Below are 19,122 nucleotides of genomic sequence, written 5' to 3'. Positions count from 1 at the left end.
TATGCAGACCCAAAGAAAGTTGGCAAGTTGCCAGGGGAACAAAAGCCCAGAATGTTGTTTCTTTTTAATTTCTTCTGCTCTCTGAAAGTTGAACAAACAAGCAAACAAAAAATCACATCACCTAGGGTATTCTCCCTCAAACTTGTTCCCTCCAGGTGTTCTGACTGGCAACTCCCCTCAATCCTAGTTAGTATAGTTAGGAAAGGGAGGAGGAACTGTATATCTCCCCATGTTGAAGATGGAAAGACAGTTTTAGAGGAGTAACATAAAGTCCTTTGTGGCATACGGTCTAGTTATGACTTCAATTGGTACTGCCTGGTACATTTACATAGAATGGGTACACTATAGATCCCCTCTATTAAAGGTTGTCACCTTATAGCAGGGGTCCCCAGCTCCTGGTACGTGGATTGGCACCGGGTTGCGCATACCAGAAACCAGGCTGCGCAAATAAGCAAAGCCCCATCTGTGGGATTCAGGCAGCACATGAAACCTGTAAGGAATTTCCAAACATGCAAAGAAAATTGGCACATTGTTTAGAAAGGTATCTCAGCTTAATTTAATTTTTTAAAAAATTGTTATAGAACCGGTCCCTGGTGCCCAAAAGATTGGGGGATGCTGCTTTATAGGATAGAGGAAGTATGCCTTTACTGCCACAATGCCTGCCTTACAAAGCCTCTCTCAGAGATACGAATGGCACCCACTCTCCTGGGATTCTGAAAGGAATTTAAAAACTAGCTTTTTAACTGAGGTTAACACATTTAGCTGATGTATTTGTGGAGGGCCCATTTGTGGAGGGCCCATCATATCTACATGGCTTAGCATTTTAGTATGGGCTCCCAGTTTATGTTTAATTGTTTTTAATCTATCATTTCTGGGTTTTGAAAGTCACCCAGAATCTAATATAGTAGGCAACTATAACGAATTTAATAAATTAAACTGAGACATCTTTCAAAACAATGTGCCAATTTTCTTTGCGTGATTGGAAATTGTTTAGAGGATAGGTCCATAGCAATAACACTGCTATTGCCTTTGGCTGGATAATTCTGTTGTAACTATGAGTTGCTGTTTTTTGTTGATTTGGTTCAGGCTTTGTTGCTGGTTTATTTTATTATTATTATTATTACTGTAAGCCATCCAGGAAACATATTTAAAAAGAAGAACAGGTTCCACTGCTACAGTATAAATAAAAGGCCATGGCTGGAGTCCAGAGAATAATCCCTACCAAAACAACAAAATCCATCCCGGAAAAATAAACCCAGGGTTAGCAATAAGCAATACTTCTAAATGCATATAAACATCAGCTTATATCTTAATGTGTATAGAGGAGCAAACAGTAAGAGATAACGCTTATTTTATTCCAATTTTGCTTTGGGCAAAAATTGCTCTTTAAGTAATGATTCTCACTCAGTCTTCAAAATATGGCTATGCTGGTTAAAGAGAAAGACCTACAGGTAGTCCTTGAATTATAACTGTAATTGAGCCTGGAATTACCATTATAAATTGTTATAGTCGTAAGTCAAGGCATCCACATGATTGGAAGTAATTGCTAGGCCTTTTTTGTGTGATGGTTCTTAAGTAAACACAGTAATCATTAAGTGAACATGACAGTTATTAATAAACCTGTTCATTTGAATGGGCATTTTTAGCTGGAATTGTGGCCACATAGCTGAGGAATGCTGCCCAATGGGTCGTAAAGCTGACCTGCCCAATATGCAGTCACATGACCGCAGGGGGCATGTGGTCTGACCATTTATGACGGTCAGGGATGTTTTATGGGCTGTAAGGTACCCATTCAGTGGCCATCATAACTGCAACCATTCTCAAAATAACTTGTTAAGCAATAAGTCATCTAGACCAGAGGTCCCCAACCTTTTGGGCACCAGGGACCAGTTCCGTGGAGAGAGGTTTTTCCATGGACTGGAAGGGGCATGGTTTTGTGTGCTGCCTACATCCCTCGGATGGGGCTTCACTTGTTTGTGTGGACCGATTTTTAACATGCCGCGGATCAGTGCCAGTCCACAGACTGGGGATTGGGGACCCCTAATCTAAGACTAGAGCACACCCAATAAGACTAAGCTCGATTCTTTTTCTCTACTGAAAAAAAGCAGCCAAAATATCCCAGAGTATATGTGCGTGGAAAGGGAAGAGTTATGTTCAAGAGCTCTGTTATGTAACTCCTGATAACTCATCCAAGATTCTAGATGTTGTATTTATTGCTACTTCATATATTGAACTATGTCCACACATTTTTGGATTTTCAGAGCTGCTGTACTACCATTCTCAGCAGTCTTCAACAATCATGGCTAATGGTAAGGAATGCTAGTAACTGTAGTTCAGCACCTTCACGACAGTTTCCCATTGTGCAGCAACCTCCATTACAAGTCACAATAACAAATCAGTATGTCATATTGTCATGCAAATAGTACAATTCTGTGCTTTAATGACAATGTGACATCTGATGCAAGGACAAGTTGCATCATTTATGCAATAATATCAATTCAGAAACGGCATTTGCCTCTATCCTTGTGTTATGTGAAGTAGGTTGAAATTGGTTTGTTTGGGGGGGTTTTTTTGCATGTTGGCAAAAGAGGTACTGTCACTTCAAGCAAATCAGGATATGCTACCCTACATAGCAGTAGTTAGCAAATAAGGTGCACACTTGGGAGAGTTTGGAATATTACTAGAACTCTTTTGAATACTAGTAAAAGACAGCCCTAACTCACCCATAAGAAAGAGTTATGGTACAATTAAAAAGTCAATTTCAACTAATATTGTAGTTCTTAAACAACAAACCTCAGGACATAGAATTGCATGCTCAAAATAGCATGCTGCTTCTTTGCAAAGTTACACACCTCAAACAGGATGTTTTCTGCTAGATGCCCTGTAGTTCCTGCTTCACAGATCTCCTGTAAATACAGCTTGTGGACTGAGCATTGGCATGAATGTCATTTAGTCACAAGACTCATTGATCAAACACTCTTTCTCAGGCGAAGACACAACTCAGGGTTGCTCTCAGGATAATGGACTTCTCTGCATTTTTTTGAAGTCAGGACACCAATGTAATTAAAGGTAGTCCTTGATTTATGACAGTTTGCTTAAACAAGATTTGAATTGGCAACAACCTCCGTAAAGGAGACTTATGACCTAAATTTGAACTTACAATTGTTGCCCGTCCCCACAGTCACGTGATTGCAATTCAGGTGCTTGGCAACCGGCTCACTTTTATGACCAGTTGCCCATCTCACGATCATGTGATTGTTAATTGCAACATCTTTGCTGGTTTCCGATTCGCACTTGGGAGCTTCTTTCATGTCCCTGCTAATGAGCCCACTGAAGTGGTACCTATTTATCTACTCGTGTTTGCACGCTTTTGAACTGCTAGGTGGACAGGAATTGGAGTGAATGACAAAATCTCTGACACACAGCAGCACTCCGGCTTCGAACGCGAGCTTGCAAATGATCAACCCAGAGTCCTAACCACACGAGCCACTGCACTTCATTGGCATATAGTCAAGTTGATCAAATGACCATGGAAGTGTCTTTGGACAACACTGACATCCTCAGCTAGGAATGGAGATATGCACCACCCCCTAGAGTTGGACACGACTGGACAGGGGAAAAGGGGTAAGAATAGCTACTATTGCTCACATCTATTCAAATGCTAAAAACCAGTGAAGGCTCTAGTTGAACTTGCAAGATCCTATAACCTTCTCTCCTAAGGTTGGACTTCCGGGCCGCTCCCCCTCGCCGCAGGGAGACGGAACCACCTAGATGGTTCCGTCCCAGGCGACTGATGGACCCGGAGAGGTTCCTGATGGAGCTTGGGCCATATCCGGAGGATCTAATCCACGACTCGGCGGAAAATCAGGCGGCGGCCTGGGAGACAACTGCCGCCGCAGCATTGGACNTATGCAGACCCAAAGAAAGTTGGCAAGTTGCCAGGGGAACAAAAGCCCAGAATGTTGTTTCTTTTTAATTTCTTCTGCTCTCTGAAAGTTGAACAAACAAGCAAACAAAAAATCACATCACCTAGGGTATTCTCCCTCAAACTTGTTCCCTCCAGGTGTTCTGACTGGCAACTCCCCTCAATCCTAGTTAGTATAGTTACGAAAGGGAGGAGGTACTGTATATCTCCCCATGTTGAAGATGGAAAGACAGTTTTAGAGGAGTAACATAAAGTCCTTTGTGGCATACGGTCTAGTTATCCGAGGTACTGACTTCAATTGGTACTGCCTGGTACATTTACATAGAATGGGTACACTATAGATCCCCTCTATTAAAGGTTGTCACCTTATAGCAGGGGTCCCCAGCTCCTGGTACGTGGACTGGCACCGGGTTGCGCATACCAGAAACCAGGCTGCGCAAATAAGCAAAACCCCATCTGTGGGATTCAGGCAGCACATGAAACCTGTAAGGAATTTCCAAACATGCAAAGAAAATTGGCACATTGTTTAGAAAGGTATCTCAGCTTAATTTAATTTTTTAAAAAATTGTTATAGAACCGGTCCCTGGTGCCCAAAAGATTGGGGGATGCTGCTTTATAGGATAGAGGAAGTATGCCTTTACTGCCACAATGCCTGCCTTACAAAGCCTCTCTCAGAGATACGAATGGCACCCACTCTCCTGGGATTCTGAAAGGAATTTAAAAACTAGCTTTTTAACTGAGGTTAACACATTTAGCTGATGTATTTGTGGAGGGCTCATTTGTGGAGGGCCCATCATATCTACATGGCTTAGCATTTTAGTATGGGCTCCCAGTTTATGTTTAATTGTTTTTAATCTATCATTTCTGGGTTTTGAAAGTCACCCAGAATCTAATATAGTAGGCAACTATAACGAATTTAATAAATTAAACTGAGACATCTTTCAAAACAATGTGCCAATTTTCTTTGCGTGATTGGAAATTGTTTAGAGGATAGGTCCATAGCAATAACACTGCTATTGCCTTTGGCTGGATAATTCTGTTGTAACTATGAGTTGCTGTTTTTTGTTGATTTGGTTCAGGCTTTGTTGCTGGTTTATTTTATTATTATTATTACTGTAAGCCATCCAGGAAACATATTTAAAAAGAAGAACAGGTTCCACTGCTACAGTATAAATAAAAGGCCATGGCTGGAGTCCAGAGAATAATCCCTACCAAAACAACAAAATCCATCCCGGAAAAATAAACCCAGGGTTAGCAATAAGCAATACTTCTAAATGCATATAAACATCAGCCTATATCTTAATGTGTATAGAGGAGCAAACAGTAAGAGATAACGCTTATTTTATTCCAATTTTGCTTTGGGCAAAAATTGCTCTTTAAGTAATGATTCTCACTCAGTCTTCAAAATATGGCTATGCTGGTTAAAGAGAAAGACCTACAGGTAGTCCTTCAATTATAACTGTAATTGAGCCTGGAATTACCATTATAAATTGTTATAGTCGTAAGTCAAGGCATCCACATGATTGGAAGTAATTGCCAGGCCTTTTTTTGTGATGGTTCTTAAGTAAACACAGTAATTATTAAGTGAACATGACAGTTATTAATAAACCTGTTCATTTGAATGGGCATTTTTTGCTGGAATTGTGGTCACATAGCTGAGGAATGCTGCCCAATGGGTCGTAAAGCTGACCTGCCCAATATGCAGCCACATGATCGCAGGGGGCATGTGGTCTGACCATTTATGACGGTCAGGGATGTTTTATGGGCTGTAAGGTACCCATTCAGCGGCCATCATAACTGCAACCATTCTCAAAATAACTTGTTAAGCAATAAGTCATCTAGACCAGAGGTCCCCAACCTTTTGGGCACCAGGGACCAGTTCCGTGGAGAGAGGTTTTTCCATGGACTGGAAGGGGCATGGTTTTGTGTGCTGACTACATCCCTCGGATGGGGCTTCGCTTGTTTGTGCGGACCGAATTTTAACATGCTGCGGATCGGTGCCAGTCCACAGACCGGGGATTGGGGACCCCTAATCTAAGACTAGAGCACACCCAATAAGACTAAGCTCGATTCTTTTTCTCTACTGAAAGAAAGCAGCCAAAATATCCCAGAGTATATGTGCGTGGAAAGGGAAGAGTTACATTCAAGAGCTCTGATACGTAGCTCCTGATAACTCATCCAAGATTCTAGATGTTGTGTTTATTGCTACTTCATATATTGAACTATGTCCACACATTTTTGGATTTTCAGAGCTGCTGAACTACCATTCTCAGCAGTCTTCAACAATCATGGCTAATGGTAAGGAATGCTAGTAACTGTAGTTCAGCACCTTCACTACAGTTTCCCATTGTGCAGCAACCTCCATTACAAGTCACAATAACAAATCAGTATGTTATATTGTCATGCAAATAGTACAATTCTGTGCTTTAATGACAATGTGACATCTGATGCAAGGACAACTTGCATCATTTATGCAATAATATCAATTCAGAAATGGCATTTGCCTCTATCCTTGTGTTATGTGAAGTAGGTTGAAATTGGTTTGTTTGGGGTTTTTTTTGCATGTTGGCAAAAGAGGTACTGTCACTTCAAGCAAATCAGGATATGCTACCCTACATAGCAGTAGTTAGCAAATAAGGTGCACGCTTGGGAGAGTTTGGAATATTACTAGAACTCTTTTGAATACTAGTAAAAGACAGCCCTAACTCACCCATAAGAAAGAGTTATGGTACAATTAAAAAGTCAATTTCAACTAGTATTGTAGTTCTTAAACAACAAACCTCAGGACATAGAATTGCATGCTCAAAATAGCATGCTGCTTCTTTGCAAAGTTACACACCTCAAACAGGATGTTTTCTGCTAGATGCCCTGTAGTTCCTGCTTCAAAGATCTCCTGTAAATACAGCTTGTGGACTGAGCATTGGCATGAATGTCATTTAGTCACAAGACTCATTGATCAAACACTCTTTCTCAGGCAAAGACACAACTCAGGGTTGCTCTCAGGATAATGGACTTCTCTGCATTTTTTTGAAGTCAGGACACCAATGTAATTAAAGGTAGTCCTTGATTTATGACAGTTTGCTTAAACAAGATTTGAATTGGCAACAACCTCCGTAAAGGAGACTTATGACCTAAATTTGAACTTACAATTGTTGCCCGTCCCCACAGTCACGTGATTGAAATTCAGGTGCTTGGCAACCGGCTCACTTTTATGATCAGTTGCCCATCTCGCGATCATGTGATTGTTAATTGCAACATCTTTGCTGGTTTCTGATTCACACTTGGGAACTTCTTTCATGTCCCTGCTAATGAGCCCACTGAAGTGGTACCTATTTATCTACTCGTGTTTGCACGCTTTTGAACTGCTAGGTGGACAGGAATTGGAGTGAATGACAAAAGCTCTGACACACAGCAGCACTCCGGCTTCGAACGCGAGCTCTGACACACAGCAGCATTCCAGCTTCAAACGCGAGCTTGCAAATGGTTAACCCAGAGTCCTAACCACACGAGCCACTGCACTTCATTGGCATATAGTCAAGTTGATCAAATGACCATGGAAGTGTCTTTGGACAACACTGACATCCTCAGCTAGGAATGGAGATATGCACCGCCCCCTAGAGTTGGACATGACTGGACAGGGGAAAAGGGGTAAGAATAGCTACTATTGCTCACATCTATTCAAATGCTAAAAACCAATGAAGGCTCTAGTCTAGTCGAACTTGCAAGATCCTATAAATCAGGGGTGTCCAATTTTGGCAACTTTAAGACTTGTGGATTTCAACTTCCAGAATTCCCCAGATAGCAGATGGACACCCTACTATAGATTCTATATGGCCATTACAGAACTGCTTTACTCACCATTTTTTCTAAGAATACACTGCCATTCATTTACAGACACATTTAATGAACACATACACAACTAATATGAGTTTTCACAGGAGGCATGATACAAGTACAGCTGCCAGGAAACTAGGATTGCCTAATACGTGCAATTTGTCTATTATCTATTTATTTATTTGCATTTATATTCTGTTCCAGAGACGCCGGACAGTTCACATTCAAATCCAACTCATGAGACAACAGTAATCACAATATCAAAAACATATAGCAATACCAATTTTCAAACTAGTCATTTCTCGCTGCCTATGATTAAAAAAAAATGTCAAGGTGAAGATTTCACAGCACGGAAAGAAACTTTTACTTGGGTCTTATGTCAATCAAGCCCCACTTAAAGGCAAGCAAGAGGGACTCGGTGAAAGTTGGCAACTCCTAACATGCATTGCAACAGATGCAGGAGTTCCTACAACATCATATAAAGCTGAAATGGGTAACCCGTAAACATCACATGGTCTGGTTGCCAGTTGTTTTTTTCTCCTAGTCCTGCAAATCTCTTCCCGGATCATTCAATCAGAATTGCAAATGCATTGTTTTCAGGGAACATTTTGTGAATTATTTTTTTTAACTTATATTTATTTTAGTTCTTAAAAATAAATTTTAAATAAATAATAATTGTGAGATAAGTGAGACATGTCATCAGAATGGACGAGTGCTGTATACCTCTCTAGTTATTCTATTGTGTACTGGAGTCTGGAAGAGATCTCGAGGTTGATCATACAAGCGTTACAAAGACATCGCGAAAGAAATCCCACACCACTGATTTCCAGCTAAGACAGGGGTGTCAAACTGCTGGCCCGCGGGCCGAATGCATCATAGCGAAACCGCGCCCACTCCATTGCCGGCAATGGCAAAAAAGTCGCGACACGTTGCATGACGTTGCAAGTTTGACACCCCTGAGCTAGGAGAACAAGAAGCTGCAGCTGCTGGACAAGCCCTCTGCTATGAAGCCTTCACCAGCTTTGAAGATATGTGCCACCAAAAATTGATAGAAAACTGAGTGGCATCACAGAACATCACCCACAATTACCACAACAATAAACTTCCCATGCCTCCACTGTGCTAAATTCTGTGCTTCTAGACTGGGGACAGCAGAGCCATCTCCATGTCCACAGATGAATTGCAAAACAGAGTGTCTTTTTTCAAAGCTGAAAGACTATCGTATTATATTTCTTAGCCTCAAATTCCACAAAAGCCGGAAAACAAAAAGTAAAACATTCTGGACATGCTTTCCCCCAAACTTTTAAGTTTTCCCAACTGCTGAAGAGCAAAACGATACAAACAAAAAAGGCAGCAATTCACGAAGAAGCACCGTCATTCTCTGACCTCATAGCTAAAGATCGAACACTTATCTTTTCAAAGAACATCAAGCAGCTTACCCTTCCTCAGTTGTGTTGATAAGGTCACAAATATGCATAAACTGACCCCATTCTTCTGTCTGCAAGGCTCCAAAAGTAGCTTTCGCTGCCAAAAGAAAGATTGGGCTCACAGTTAAAAAGCTAGATAATTAGGAACAAACTGTTATTTTAGAGGATCAAAGTAGGACATTTAGACTTAGAAGACAATATAAACCTAGTACAGATAGTCCTCGACTTACGACAGTTCATTCAGTGACTGTTTGAAGTTACAATGGCACTGAAAAAAGTGACTTATAACCTTTTTTTTCACACTTATGACCATTGCAGCAACCCAATGGACATGTGGTCAAAATTCAAATGCTTGGGAACTAACTCATATTTATGACAGTTGCAGTGTCCCAGTTGTCATGTGATCCCCTTCTGTGACTTTCTGACAAGCAAAGTCCATGGGGAAGCCAGATTCACTTAACAACCTTGCTACTAACTTAACAATTGCAGCGATTCACTTAACAACTGTGGCAAAAATGTAGTAAAAATGGAGCAAAATTCACTTAACAACCGTCTCGCTTAGCAACAGAAATTTTGAGCTCAACTGTGGTCGTAAGCCAAGGTCTCACCTATAAATAAATACATATCTGTCTGCCGACTTTAAAATGTAGGAAATTCATCTAATGGTAACAGATTGTATTTGGTGGAGTTTCAATGTGGTATTTTCCAATGCCATTTAAGGAGCCACAGTGCAACAACAAGGGTGTATCCAAGATAAAATGAGTCTGAAGCCCTCAGATGCTATTGAACCTCAATCTCCATCCATCTTAATCAACAACTTCTGGAAGTTCACCCATTGCCCTGTAGGATGCAGGATCACCAGCACCGCATCAATGCCTATGTTGACAATTTTTGCCCTGAAAGAGGAGGCTTCAGCAGGTGCTACCGGTTGCCTTTATTGGACACCTGTTGTGGTTAAAAACTCTTGCAAAGTTCAGAAAGCATAGAATGTGCACTTCGGACGAGTTCTGATTCTCAGTTGCTGACTAACATTATCAAATACGTAAACTGTCGGTGCTCTCTCATTCTTGCAAGCTCACCGAAAGTTCAAGTGCTCTATATAGCAATCGGTTGCCGTTAGCGTTTCTGTTAACAATGCAGCAATCTTAATTTTCAGTGGGCCGTGGATAATAGCTTGGGGATTCGAGTTACCAGAATCCAGGCTACAGGCGAAGCACTTTTCCCCACAACCCTTTGAGAACACAAATTCAAGAGCCTCACACACGCCGCCTGGTCCAATCGTAATTGGACAATGCCAGGAATCCAAGCTACACAGCGCTGAAACCAGAAGTTCAGGATTGAGCTGCTAAATTCAGAGACGGCCCGGGCCAACACGAAGGGAACGAGCTACCCGGCAGGCGCCGCTTACCGATCAGATGGCCCAAGGGGGTAGCGAAGACATCCTTCTGACTCTTCCCAAAAGCCATGCTTGCGCCTGAGTTTTCAGGCCCGTTCGGGAGACTGAAGGATCTTCAGATCAGACCCGAGAACGACGTCCGCCAGCCTTCTCCCTAGCAGCTAACGCCGACGCCTTCCTCCTCTGCTCCAGTGGCTGCGCCGTCGGGGACCGCTGCCCAGTGCCTTTCCCGGAGGCTGGAAGGAGGAGCTTGGCGACCGCCTTCCAGGTGCTCGCCAGGGCTGGCCTCCCATAAGCTCCGCGTCGGGGATCACGTGCCGCGCGGGACTGGATCAGACCTGCCCGGGCTTGGAGATCAGCGTCGAGAGGAGAGAAAGAGAGAAACTAGGGACAGCCCTCTCCCGGGAGGCGCCTGGCCGAGAGCCTCCGCGGGCTGCTCACTCCGCTTCATCGGGGGATAATACCACGAGGTCGAGAAGCCTCTTTTGCTCCCTGGTATTTCCAAGCCGTTTCGATTTGCAACTTCTGCGGTTGGCCCGGGGTGCTCTCATCTCCCGGGGTGTCTGTTTCCTTTTCGAAGCGGGAGGGAGAACGATTTGGTATCCCACAACCACACTTTTTCCTCCTGTTCCGACCCTGAACGTGAAGTTTGAGTTCGGCTAATAAATTCGAGCTAATAGATAGATAACCTTTATTGTCTACACACATTAAAAATGAAATTTAGTCTGTTTCGAATCGAGCTTGGTAAATTGGTGGGGTTGTAGTCACTGTGAGTTGGTGGGGGCACGGAGGGAGGCTCAGCCAATCTCACTGTATACATGTTATACTTTGATAATAAAGGTTCATTCATCCCGTCTGGTAACTTTTTGGATAACTCAAGGATGCATCACGCTGAAGCCAATTTCGCAACCTTTACGTTTGTAGGTGCAGAAATAAAAGCAGCGTTTATAAAATCATCACCATTTCATACATCACCCATATCGTAAATTAGTAACCATTATCACGACAGACATCCATCTTTGTACTGTGGGAACGATCAAAAAGATCGTTAATAACTAAGATGATAAAGATGATTAAGGGCCTGGAGACAAAAACATATGAAGAACCATTGCAGGAATTGGGTATGGCCGGTCTAGAGAAAAGAAGGACTAGGGGTATGGCCAGTCTTGGCGACCCCCGTGAAATGGTCGATCGACCCCAAATGGGGTCACGACCCATAGCTTGAGAACCGCTGGGCTAGTCTAAAGAAAAGAAGAAACAGGTGACATGATAGCGGTATTCCAGTATTTGAGGGGCTGCCACAAAGAAGAGGGGGGCAACTTATTTTCCAAAGCACCAGAAGGCAAGACAAGAAACAATGGATGGAAACTAATCAAGGAGAGAAGCAACATGGAAATAAGGAGAAACTTCCTAACCGTGAGGACAATTAACCAGTGGAACAGCTTGCCTTCAGAAGTTGTGGGTGCTCTATCACTAGAGGTTTTTAAGAAGAGATTGGACAGCCATTTGTCTGGAATGGTATGTGTCTCCTGCTAGAGCAGAGGATTGGTCTAGATTAGAAGACCTCCAAGTTCTCTTCCAGCTCTATTCTGATTGATTAAAATAATGTCATGGGGAAGAATCCCATCTTTTTTTTTTTTTTGGAAAGCTTAAACTTTCCTCCGCTTTGCTTTTCTTTAAACAGCTTTTTGGGGCTGGTGGGCACCTTCAGAATTAACACATCTAATGCAGGCACGTCAGCAAAATGGGTGCTATGGAGATAAACAGCCTCTTAGAAAGAGTTGCTCTGGTAGGTTTGATGGTTTGTAAAACAACTAAAAATAAACTGTTGAAATTGCTCTTTACCACCCCTTCTAGCCTAGTCAATCTCCCTTCATATTTTTTAGTAGTCTGATAAAGTGGATGCAGTTTGAAACAGCACAGGACTTCTTCCCTTTACTACAGTGGTTGTAGGATTTTTCCTTGGAAAGAAAGGCATCAGTGCTTTTGTAAAGTATATGCATATATACATATAAATTGTTTATACTTAGAAGAATCTTTTTTAAAAAGTTATTTATTCATCATCAAATTGATTGTATTCTTTTCATGGTATTCTGTAATCTACCTGAGGGCTGAAGGGACAAAATGAGATGTAAATCCCCTGTTAATTACATTTTACAATTGGGACAAGGGCCACAATGAGATTTGATTTTTTTTCCCCCAGATTAAATCCCAGTGACTTCACTGGAATGCATTTCCAGATTGACAACTGCAGGCAAAATCCACATTTGAGAATATCCCAGGGCTTTCGTTATTCCTTAAACATTCTTCTCCAGCTTGGGGACCCTCAAAAGAGCATACCGGTACTTCAATTCCCAGAATTCTCACTAATGGTCAGACTAACTATGGAGTCCTGGGAATTTTTTTCCACTGTTAACTGTGATTTACCTGAATTCTTTTATGTCACCTCAATTAAGGCTGGTTAGTAAAATGAATAGCTGGAGAAAATAAATTATGGCATTTCAGTTCCTCCAGTCATGCAAGTCTACCATTATACTATTGTAACACATTGTTGGGCCATTTATCATAGCTGAAAAAGAAGGGCAGGGGAGATCTAAACAATTTCCTGAATGTTGTGGTTAACCATGATGTGGCATTTAGAAAGAGTGAAACATTAGATACAGACATCTGGTATTCTTTTGTTCTGCCTTCAGCACTTTTCTGTCTGGATTTGAGCTAAAGAATTTGGCATTTTCTAAGCTAGTCACATTCTTACCTGTTTTACATTTATTTTCACTGCAGGAATGCTTGTGAATCCAGAGGCATCAGGAGGAATAATGACAGAATAATGAAAATGGGCTCTCTAATTTAATATTTGAAGATCAAGGTTGGGCCAACAAGATAGAGCAGACTACTTTTATTGTAATAGGTATAGTAGTAAAATCTGAAGGTGCTTCCCCTTCCCTCGCTTTATTTTAGTGTGAATTAGGGAGGGGCTTGTTTGAACTGTTTTCTCAAGTTACTTTTTTCAGCCTGGGCTCAAGCTCCTTTTATCTGACTATTGCCTTGATAGCAGTTCTTCCTCCTGTCTTTCAAGACCATTCCCCATGTCCTCCACAGTCAATAACCTAGGTTTTTTTTATTCAACAAATAAACATAGCTGGTTAGCTTATATATCAGGTGAGATGCTTAAGATGTAACAGACACTATTCTAGATCTACGTTTGGCATAAAGCTAATCTTAATCATTTCTGCTTAAAAATGGGTCTCTGGAAAGTTAGACAGCTTTCCAGAGTCATAAGGTTAGGCCTTTAAGGACAATCAATTAAAAAGTACTCGTTAGTGTCAAAGCCCAGGACCCAAACGTCTATGAATCAAAAGAAGCAGTTCCAGCTGAGCCATGGAGACACCAAGCCAGGAATCAGTTGAGGCGATAACACAGGGAGCATCAGAACAGCTGGAATAATTAGGTGATGGAATGTAACTTCCAAGCCTTTGGGCTCCAGGAGTAGAGTGGAGAGCAGAAGAAAGATGCTCATTAAGACCCCTTGTTGAACAAGAGCCACCTGGTTTAACTAAAAACACCCTTATGTAAGATTTACAGTACGTAAGTCTTATGTAAGATTTAGAAGCAATCATCTGATTTTTCTGTCTGCTGTGCTAGTTGTTTTCAGTTTGTATAAGAAATTTGAAACTCTGACCCTTGGACTGGCTGATGATCCTTGCTTGGCTGCCTGAACCTCAGACAGAATTTTTTTGTGCTTAATTTGTATTATATGTTTTGGCTGTAGACTTCAGACTTAAGGTAGAATCGTAAGTGGTGATGGGCTAGCAAGTGCTGAATTGGTGGGATGAACTCTGAAACGCTTCACTTCCCAACTGAAAGGGGAAAAGGCAATAGAAAGACAACCGGCCCCAAAACTCTGTTATATGGCTTACAAGACTTTGATCTATTTGTGCAACATGATAAGCCATAATAGCAGTTTGGTTTACTGCAAGATTGGGCAGCTTCCTAAGAATTGAGGGCTATATCTTGCACTTCTGAACATCTGGAGGCAAGAGATATCAAGCGACATTTAGCTCTTTCAATGTTTTGGAGGGGATTTCAGTGGGGGTATAGAAGCTGGAAATCTCAGACAGGCAAACTGTTTCCACTTCCACTCTTAAAATCCTTGATATGATTGCCATAACCATATTTAACATACTTCTCTCCGAGCCCATGTACCATTTCAGTAGATGTAATTGAAACCCAAATGACCATTAAAAAAATAGCCCCACCAATATGATTGCTCCTGCTTCTCAAGAACAGACCCATAAAGTGTGATTATCTTCTTTAGCTGGATGCAAGTACAATTCATGGCCACAAGTGTATCATTAAATCATAATTTAATCTGAAGCTTGGACAGTTTTAATATACGTGGCAAATGAAGGACAAAATAAAAGATGATTCCTTAAGGCTACCCATAGTTACTTGAGAGTAAATCACACTGAAATCAAAGAGGCTTACTTCTGAGTAAACATGCAGAGGGTTGCTTTTCCCCTACCTTGACATGACAGAATTAAGTATTGCATTATTTGGAACTTTCAATGTATCCTTGCTAACTAAAAATAAAAAACCACGTGTTATGAAGAAGTTATGATTCAGATGACATTAAAGTTCTACAGTAATCCAAATTTGATTACATCCCATGTTGATTGATCATTTTTACACTGGCATCTCAGCACAGCTCACAGTTAAGCACAACAGTACATGAAATTATGAAAGAAAGATAAAATATTATGACATTAAAGCTAGGGAACTGAATCATAGGAACTGGCAATTTTTGCTTCCTTTCTGAGACATCTTTCTGCTTTGCATGTATTCTAAAGTTGCTCCTGAAGGTTGGATAACAACAACAACAACAACAACGATGTTGGAAGGGACCTTGGAGGTCATCTAGTCCAACCTCCTGCTCAGGCAGGAAACCCTATACCATTTCAGACAAATGGCTGTCCAGTCTCTTCTTAAAAACTTCCAGTGTTGGAGCATTCACAGCTTCTGGAGGCAGGTTGTTCCACTGATTAATTGTTCTGTCAGAAAGTTTCTCCTTAGTTCTAGGTTGCTTCTCTAGTTAGTTTCCATCCGTTGCTTCTTGTCCTGCCTTCAGGTTCTTTGGAGAATAGCTTGACTCCCTCTTCGTTGTGGCAGCCCCTGATATATTGAAACACTGCTATCATGTCACCCCTCATCTTTTTTTTCATAGACATACCCAATTCCAGCAACCATTCCTTATATGTTTTAGCCTGCAGTCCCCTAATCATCTCTGTTGCTTTTCTCTTTACTCTTTCTACAGTCTCAACATCGTTTTTACATCATGGTGACCAAAACTGGATGCAGTATTACAAGTGTGGCCTTACCAAGACATTGTAAAGTGGTATTAATACTTCATGTGATTTTGATTCTATCCCTCTGTTAATGCAGCCTAGCACTGTGTTGGCTTTTTTGGCAGCTGCAACACAGTGTTGGCTCATATTTAAGTGATTGTCCAGGAGGACTCCAATATCTCTCTCACAGTTGCTACTATTGAGCAAGATACCACCTATACCAGGGGTGTCAAACTGCTGCCCGGTGGGCCGGATGCGTCATGGCAAAACTGCACCCACCCCATTGCTGGCAATGGAAAAAAAGTTGCGATACATCGTGACATGTCACATGACATTGTGAATTTGACACCTCTGATCTATACTATACTTATGTGTTTGGTTTTTCTTGCCTAAATGTAGAACCTTACTTTTTTCACCATTGAATTTTATTTTGTTAGATAGTGCCCAATGTTCAAGTCTGTCAAGATCCTCCTGTATCTTAAGCCTATCTTCTGGAGTGTTGGCTATTTCTGCCAGCTTGGTGTCGTCTGCAAATTTGATGAATTCCCCATCTATCCCCTCGTCCAAATCATTGATGAAGATGTTGAAGAGCACTGGGCCCAGAACTGACCCTGGGGCACCCTACTACACACTTCTCTAGCACAATAGGAATTATGCCTCAGGATGAAAGAAGAGATTTAGGGAAATTTCAGTTACTTCTCCCCCCCACACACATTCCATGTTTCATTAACATAAATGCTTTCAACTCATAGAAGCCACCTCTAAGATCCAACTCACTGACACTAGCAAATAGTAATGGAGGCAGGAGCATGTCCCTTTCTACTTTTCCCAGTAACTCTGCCTCGAAGATTAAATGTACAGTATTTCATCTTTGTTTTCCCAGACATTCTAGAATCTGGAGCCACCCAGTTCCTCACTATAGGCAGCATCCTCTGTTTTTCCTGACTTCACCTACTCTGTGGAGAATTTTGAAAAACTAAAAACCAAAAGTGGCCCTTGGCTTGAAAAAAAATGCTGGATATCCTTGCCCTGTTGTCTCATTACCAATCCTAAGGAATGCTGCTTTAATTCTGTGTTTTGTGCACAAGCCTTTCCCAGCCTGATGCCTTTCAGAAGTGTTGAATGCTGGCTGAGGAAGATGGGGAACTTACTAACCATTTAGTAAATTACTTCCCAATTTAAAGGGAAAAAGTTGTTGCATTTATGTCCTGCTTTTCCTATGCAGCTGTCTTAATTTTACATTTACAGCACCTGCTCTTTGAGGCTGGTTAGACTGACGTGGGAGAAGGGTCAAAAAAGTCAAGATAGATTTTAATCTTCTATATTAGTATAAACTAGCCATTTCTATAATAACAAACCAATCTAATCAGTAAAACCCAAAATCAAAGTATCATTTTTTCCACCTCAAGCACAAAGTCCAGTAGCAGTTTCCAAGTAGAAACAAAAGTACTAGTATTCTTTTCTTTGATCAGAACAGTAAATTTAGCCATCTCTTCTAACTCCATCAACTTTTGTAGCCATTCATCCATGGTGGGAATCGAAACAGCCTTCCATTTTTGTCCATAAATAATCTTGCTGCCGTCAACATATATAAAATTAGAGTTCCAAATTTTTTTTCCAAGTCTTTTTCCATTAGGTCCAGAAGAAAAGTTTCTGGCTTTATCTTTATATTCATTTAAGAATTTTCTGTATTAGAATATGAATCCTACTTCAATATTTCTTTGCTTTATCGTAAGTGATAAAAAGTCCCTTCCTTACATTTACATTTCCAACATTCATTTGAGATACCTTTATACATTCTAGATAACTTATCTGGGTGTTAAATACTAATGATACATCATCTTATAATTTTTTTCTTTTAAATTATAGTTTAGTGTGAATTTTAAGCCTTTCGTCCACATATTCTCCCACTGTTCAAGCATCACATTATACCCAAAGTTCCTTGCCCACTGACTCATACACTGTTTTACACGTTCACTTTCCAAATTCAATTTCAATAATGTTTTGTAAACCTTAGCAATAATATGTTCATTACTACCACATAGTAAAGTGTCCAATTCATTTTTAACAAAATAAAACCCATAACTCTTTTTTTATCTAGTTTAAATCTTTCTTTCAATTGTAAGAATATAAGAATATAAACCAATGGTAGATCATTCAGAATATCATTCCAGAGTGGCACATAATTATTTTGAAACAGTGTTATATTTGTGTGTGTCAACATAACCCCCAAATATTTCACCTTTTTCTCGACCTTAAAGCCAGACTTTTTGATCAATATATCACAATCCTGAGAGGACATATTCTTGATCAACATTATTGTTTTCAGTTTGTTTATTTTAAAACCCGCTAAAGCCCCAAACTCAATCAGAATAGAGCTGGAGGGGATCTTGGAGGTCTTCTAATTCAACCCCCTGCTCAAGCAGGAGACCCTATACCAGTAATGGTGAACCTTTTAGAAATCGAGTGCCCAAACTGCAGCCCAAAACCCACTTATGTATCATCAGGTTCTGGGTGGGCATGGCCCATTGGATAGGCGTGGCTGCGGTGGTAATGGCAGACTGGGTGGGACTAAAAAGTTCAATCAATCAATTCCAACTTTGCAAGATCTTTGTTTTTCCCTGAGAGAAGTTGAAATTGATTGATTGAACCTTTTTTTTTTTGCACACGGTGGTGGAGGTCCAAAGTGAAAAGGTTTTATAAAACCCAGCTGAAGGCCTAGGACAGGGGTGACGGTACGCGTGCCCACAGAGAGGGTTCCGCGTGCCACCTGTGGCACGCGTGCCATAGGTTCGCCACCACGGCCCTATACCATTTCAGGCAAGTATCTGTCCAGTCTCTTCTTAAAAATCTCTAGTGATGAAGCACTCACAACATTATATTCTTGCAGGAATAAAGCCAAATCATCAGCAAATGCCCTCAATTTATAAACTTCTTTCTTGATGTATATATCCGTTATTTTCTCATCTTGCCTAATATCTGTTCAAAACTTCCAGCACCAAGATAAACAACAGAGGCGACAAAGGGCAAAGTTACTTTCGTCACCACCATAACTGCAAAAGAATGCAATCCAAGGGAGTCGCTAAATGAGGACTACCTGCACAAATACTTAGAATAATAGAATAACAGAATTGGAAAGAAACTCGGAGGTCTTCTAGTCCAACCCCCTTGCTCAAGCAGGAGACCCTATACCATTCT

At 41.1% G+C, this 19,122-nt stretch overlaps 1 protein-coding gene across 1 annotated transcript in view; it reads right to left on the bottom strand.

Annotated features, from left to right (window-relative positions):
• The window catches only part of TOM1L1 (target of myb1 like 1 membrane trafficking protein), a 54,875-nt gene extending 44,059 nt beyond the window's left edge, over positions 1-10,816 (bottom strand). Inside the window, exons 1-2 of the mRNA XM_015831884.2 lie at positions 10,595-10,816; positions 9,199-9,283 (exon numbers count right to left, since the gene is read on the bottom strand). Coding sequence (XP_015687370.1) covers positions 9,199-9,283; positions 10,595-10,652 — 143 coding nt within the window. The 5' untranslated portion in view covers positions 10,653-10,816. The remainder of the gene's footprint in view (positions 1-9,198; positions 9,284-10,594) is intronic.
• Positions 10,817-19,122: the final 8,306 nt, after the last annotated feature.

Source organism: Protobothrops mucrosquamatus, unplaced genomic scaffold (genome assembly GCF_001527695.2).
Source record: "Protobothrops mucrosquamatus isolate PMUCROS unplaced genomic scaffold, P.Mucros_1.0 scaffold_285, whole genome shotgun sequence".
NCBI classification, from domain to species: domain Eukaryota; kingdom Metazoa; phylum Chordata; class Lepidosauria; order Squamata; family Viperidae; genus Protobothrops; species Protobothrops mucrosquamatus.
This window is presented reverse-complemented; position numbering and strand designations above follow the sequence as displayed.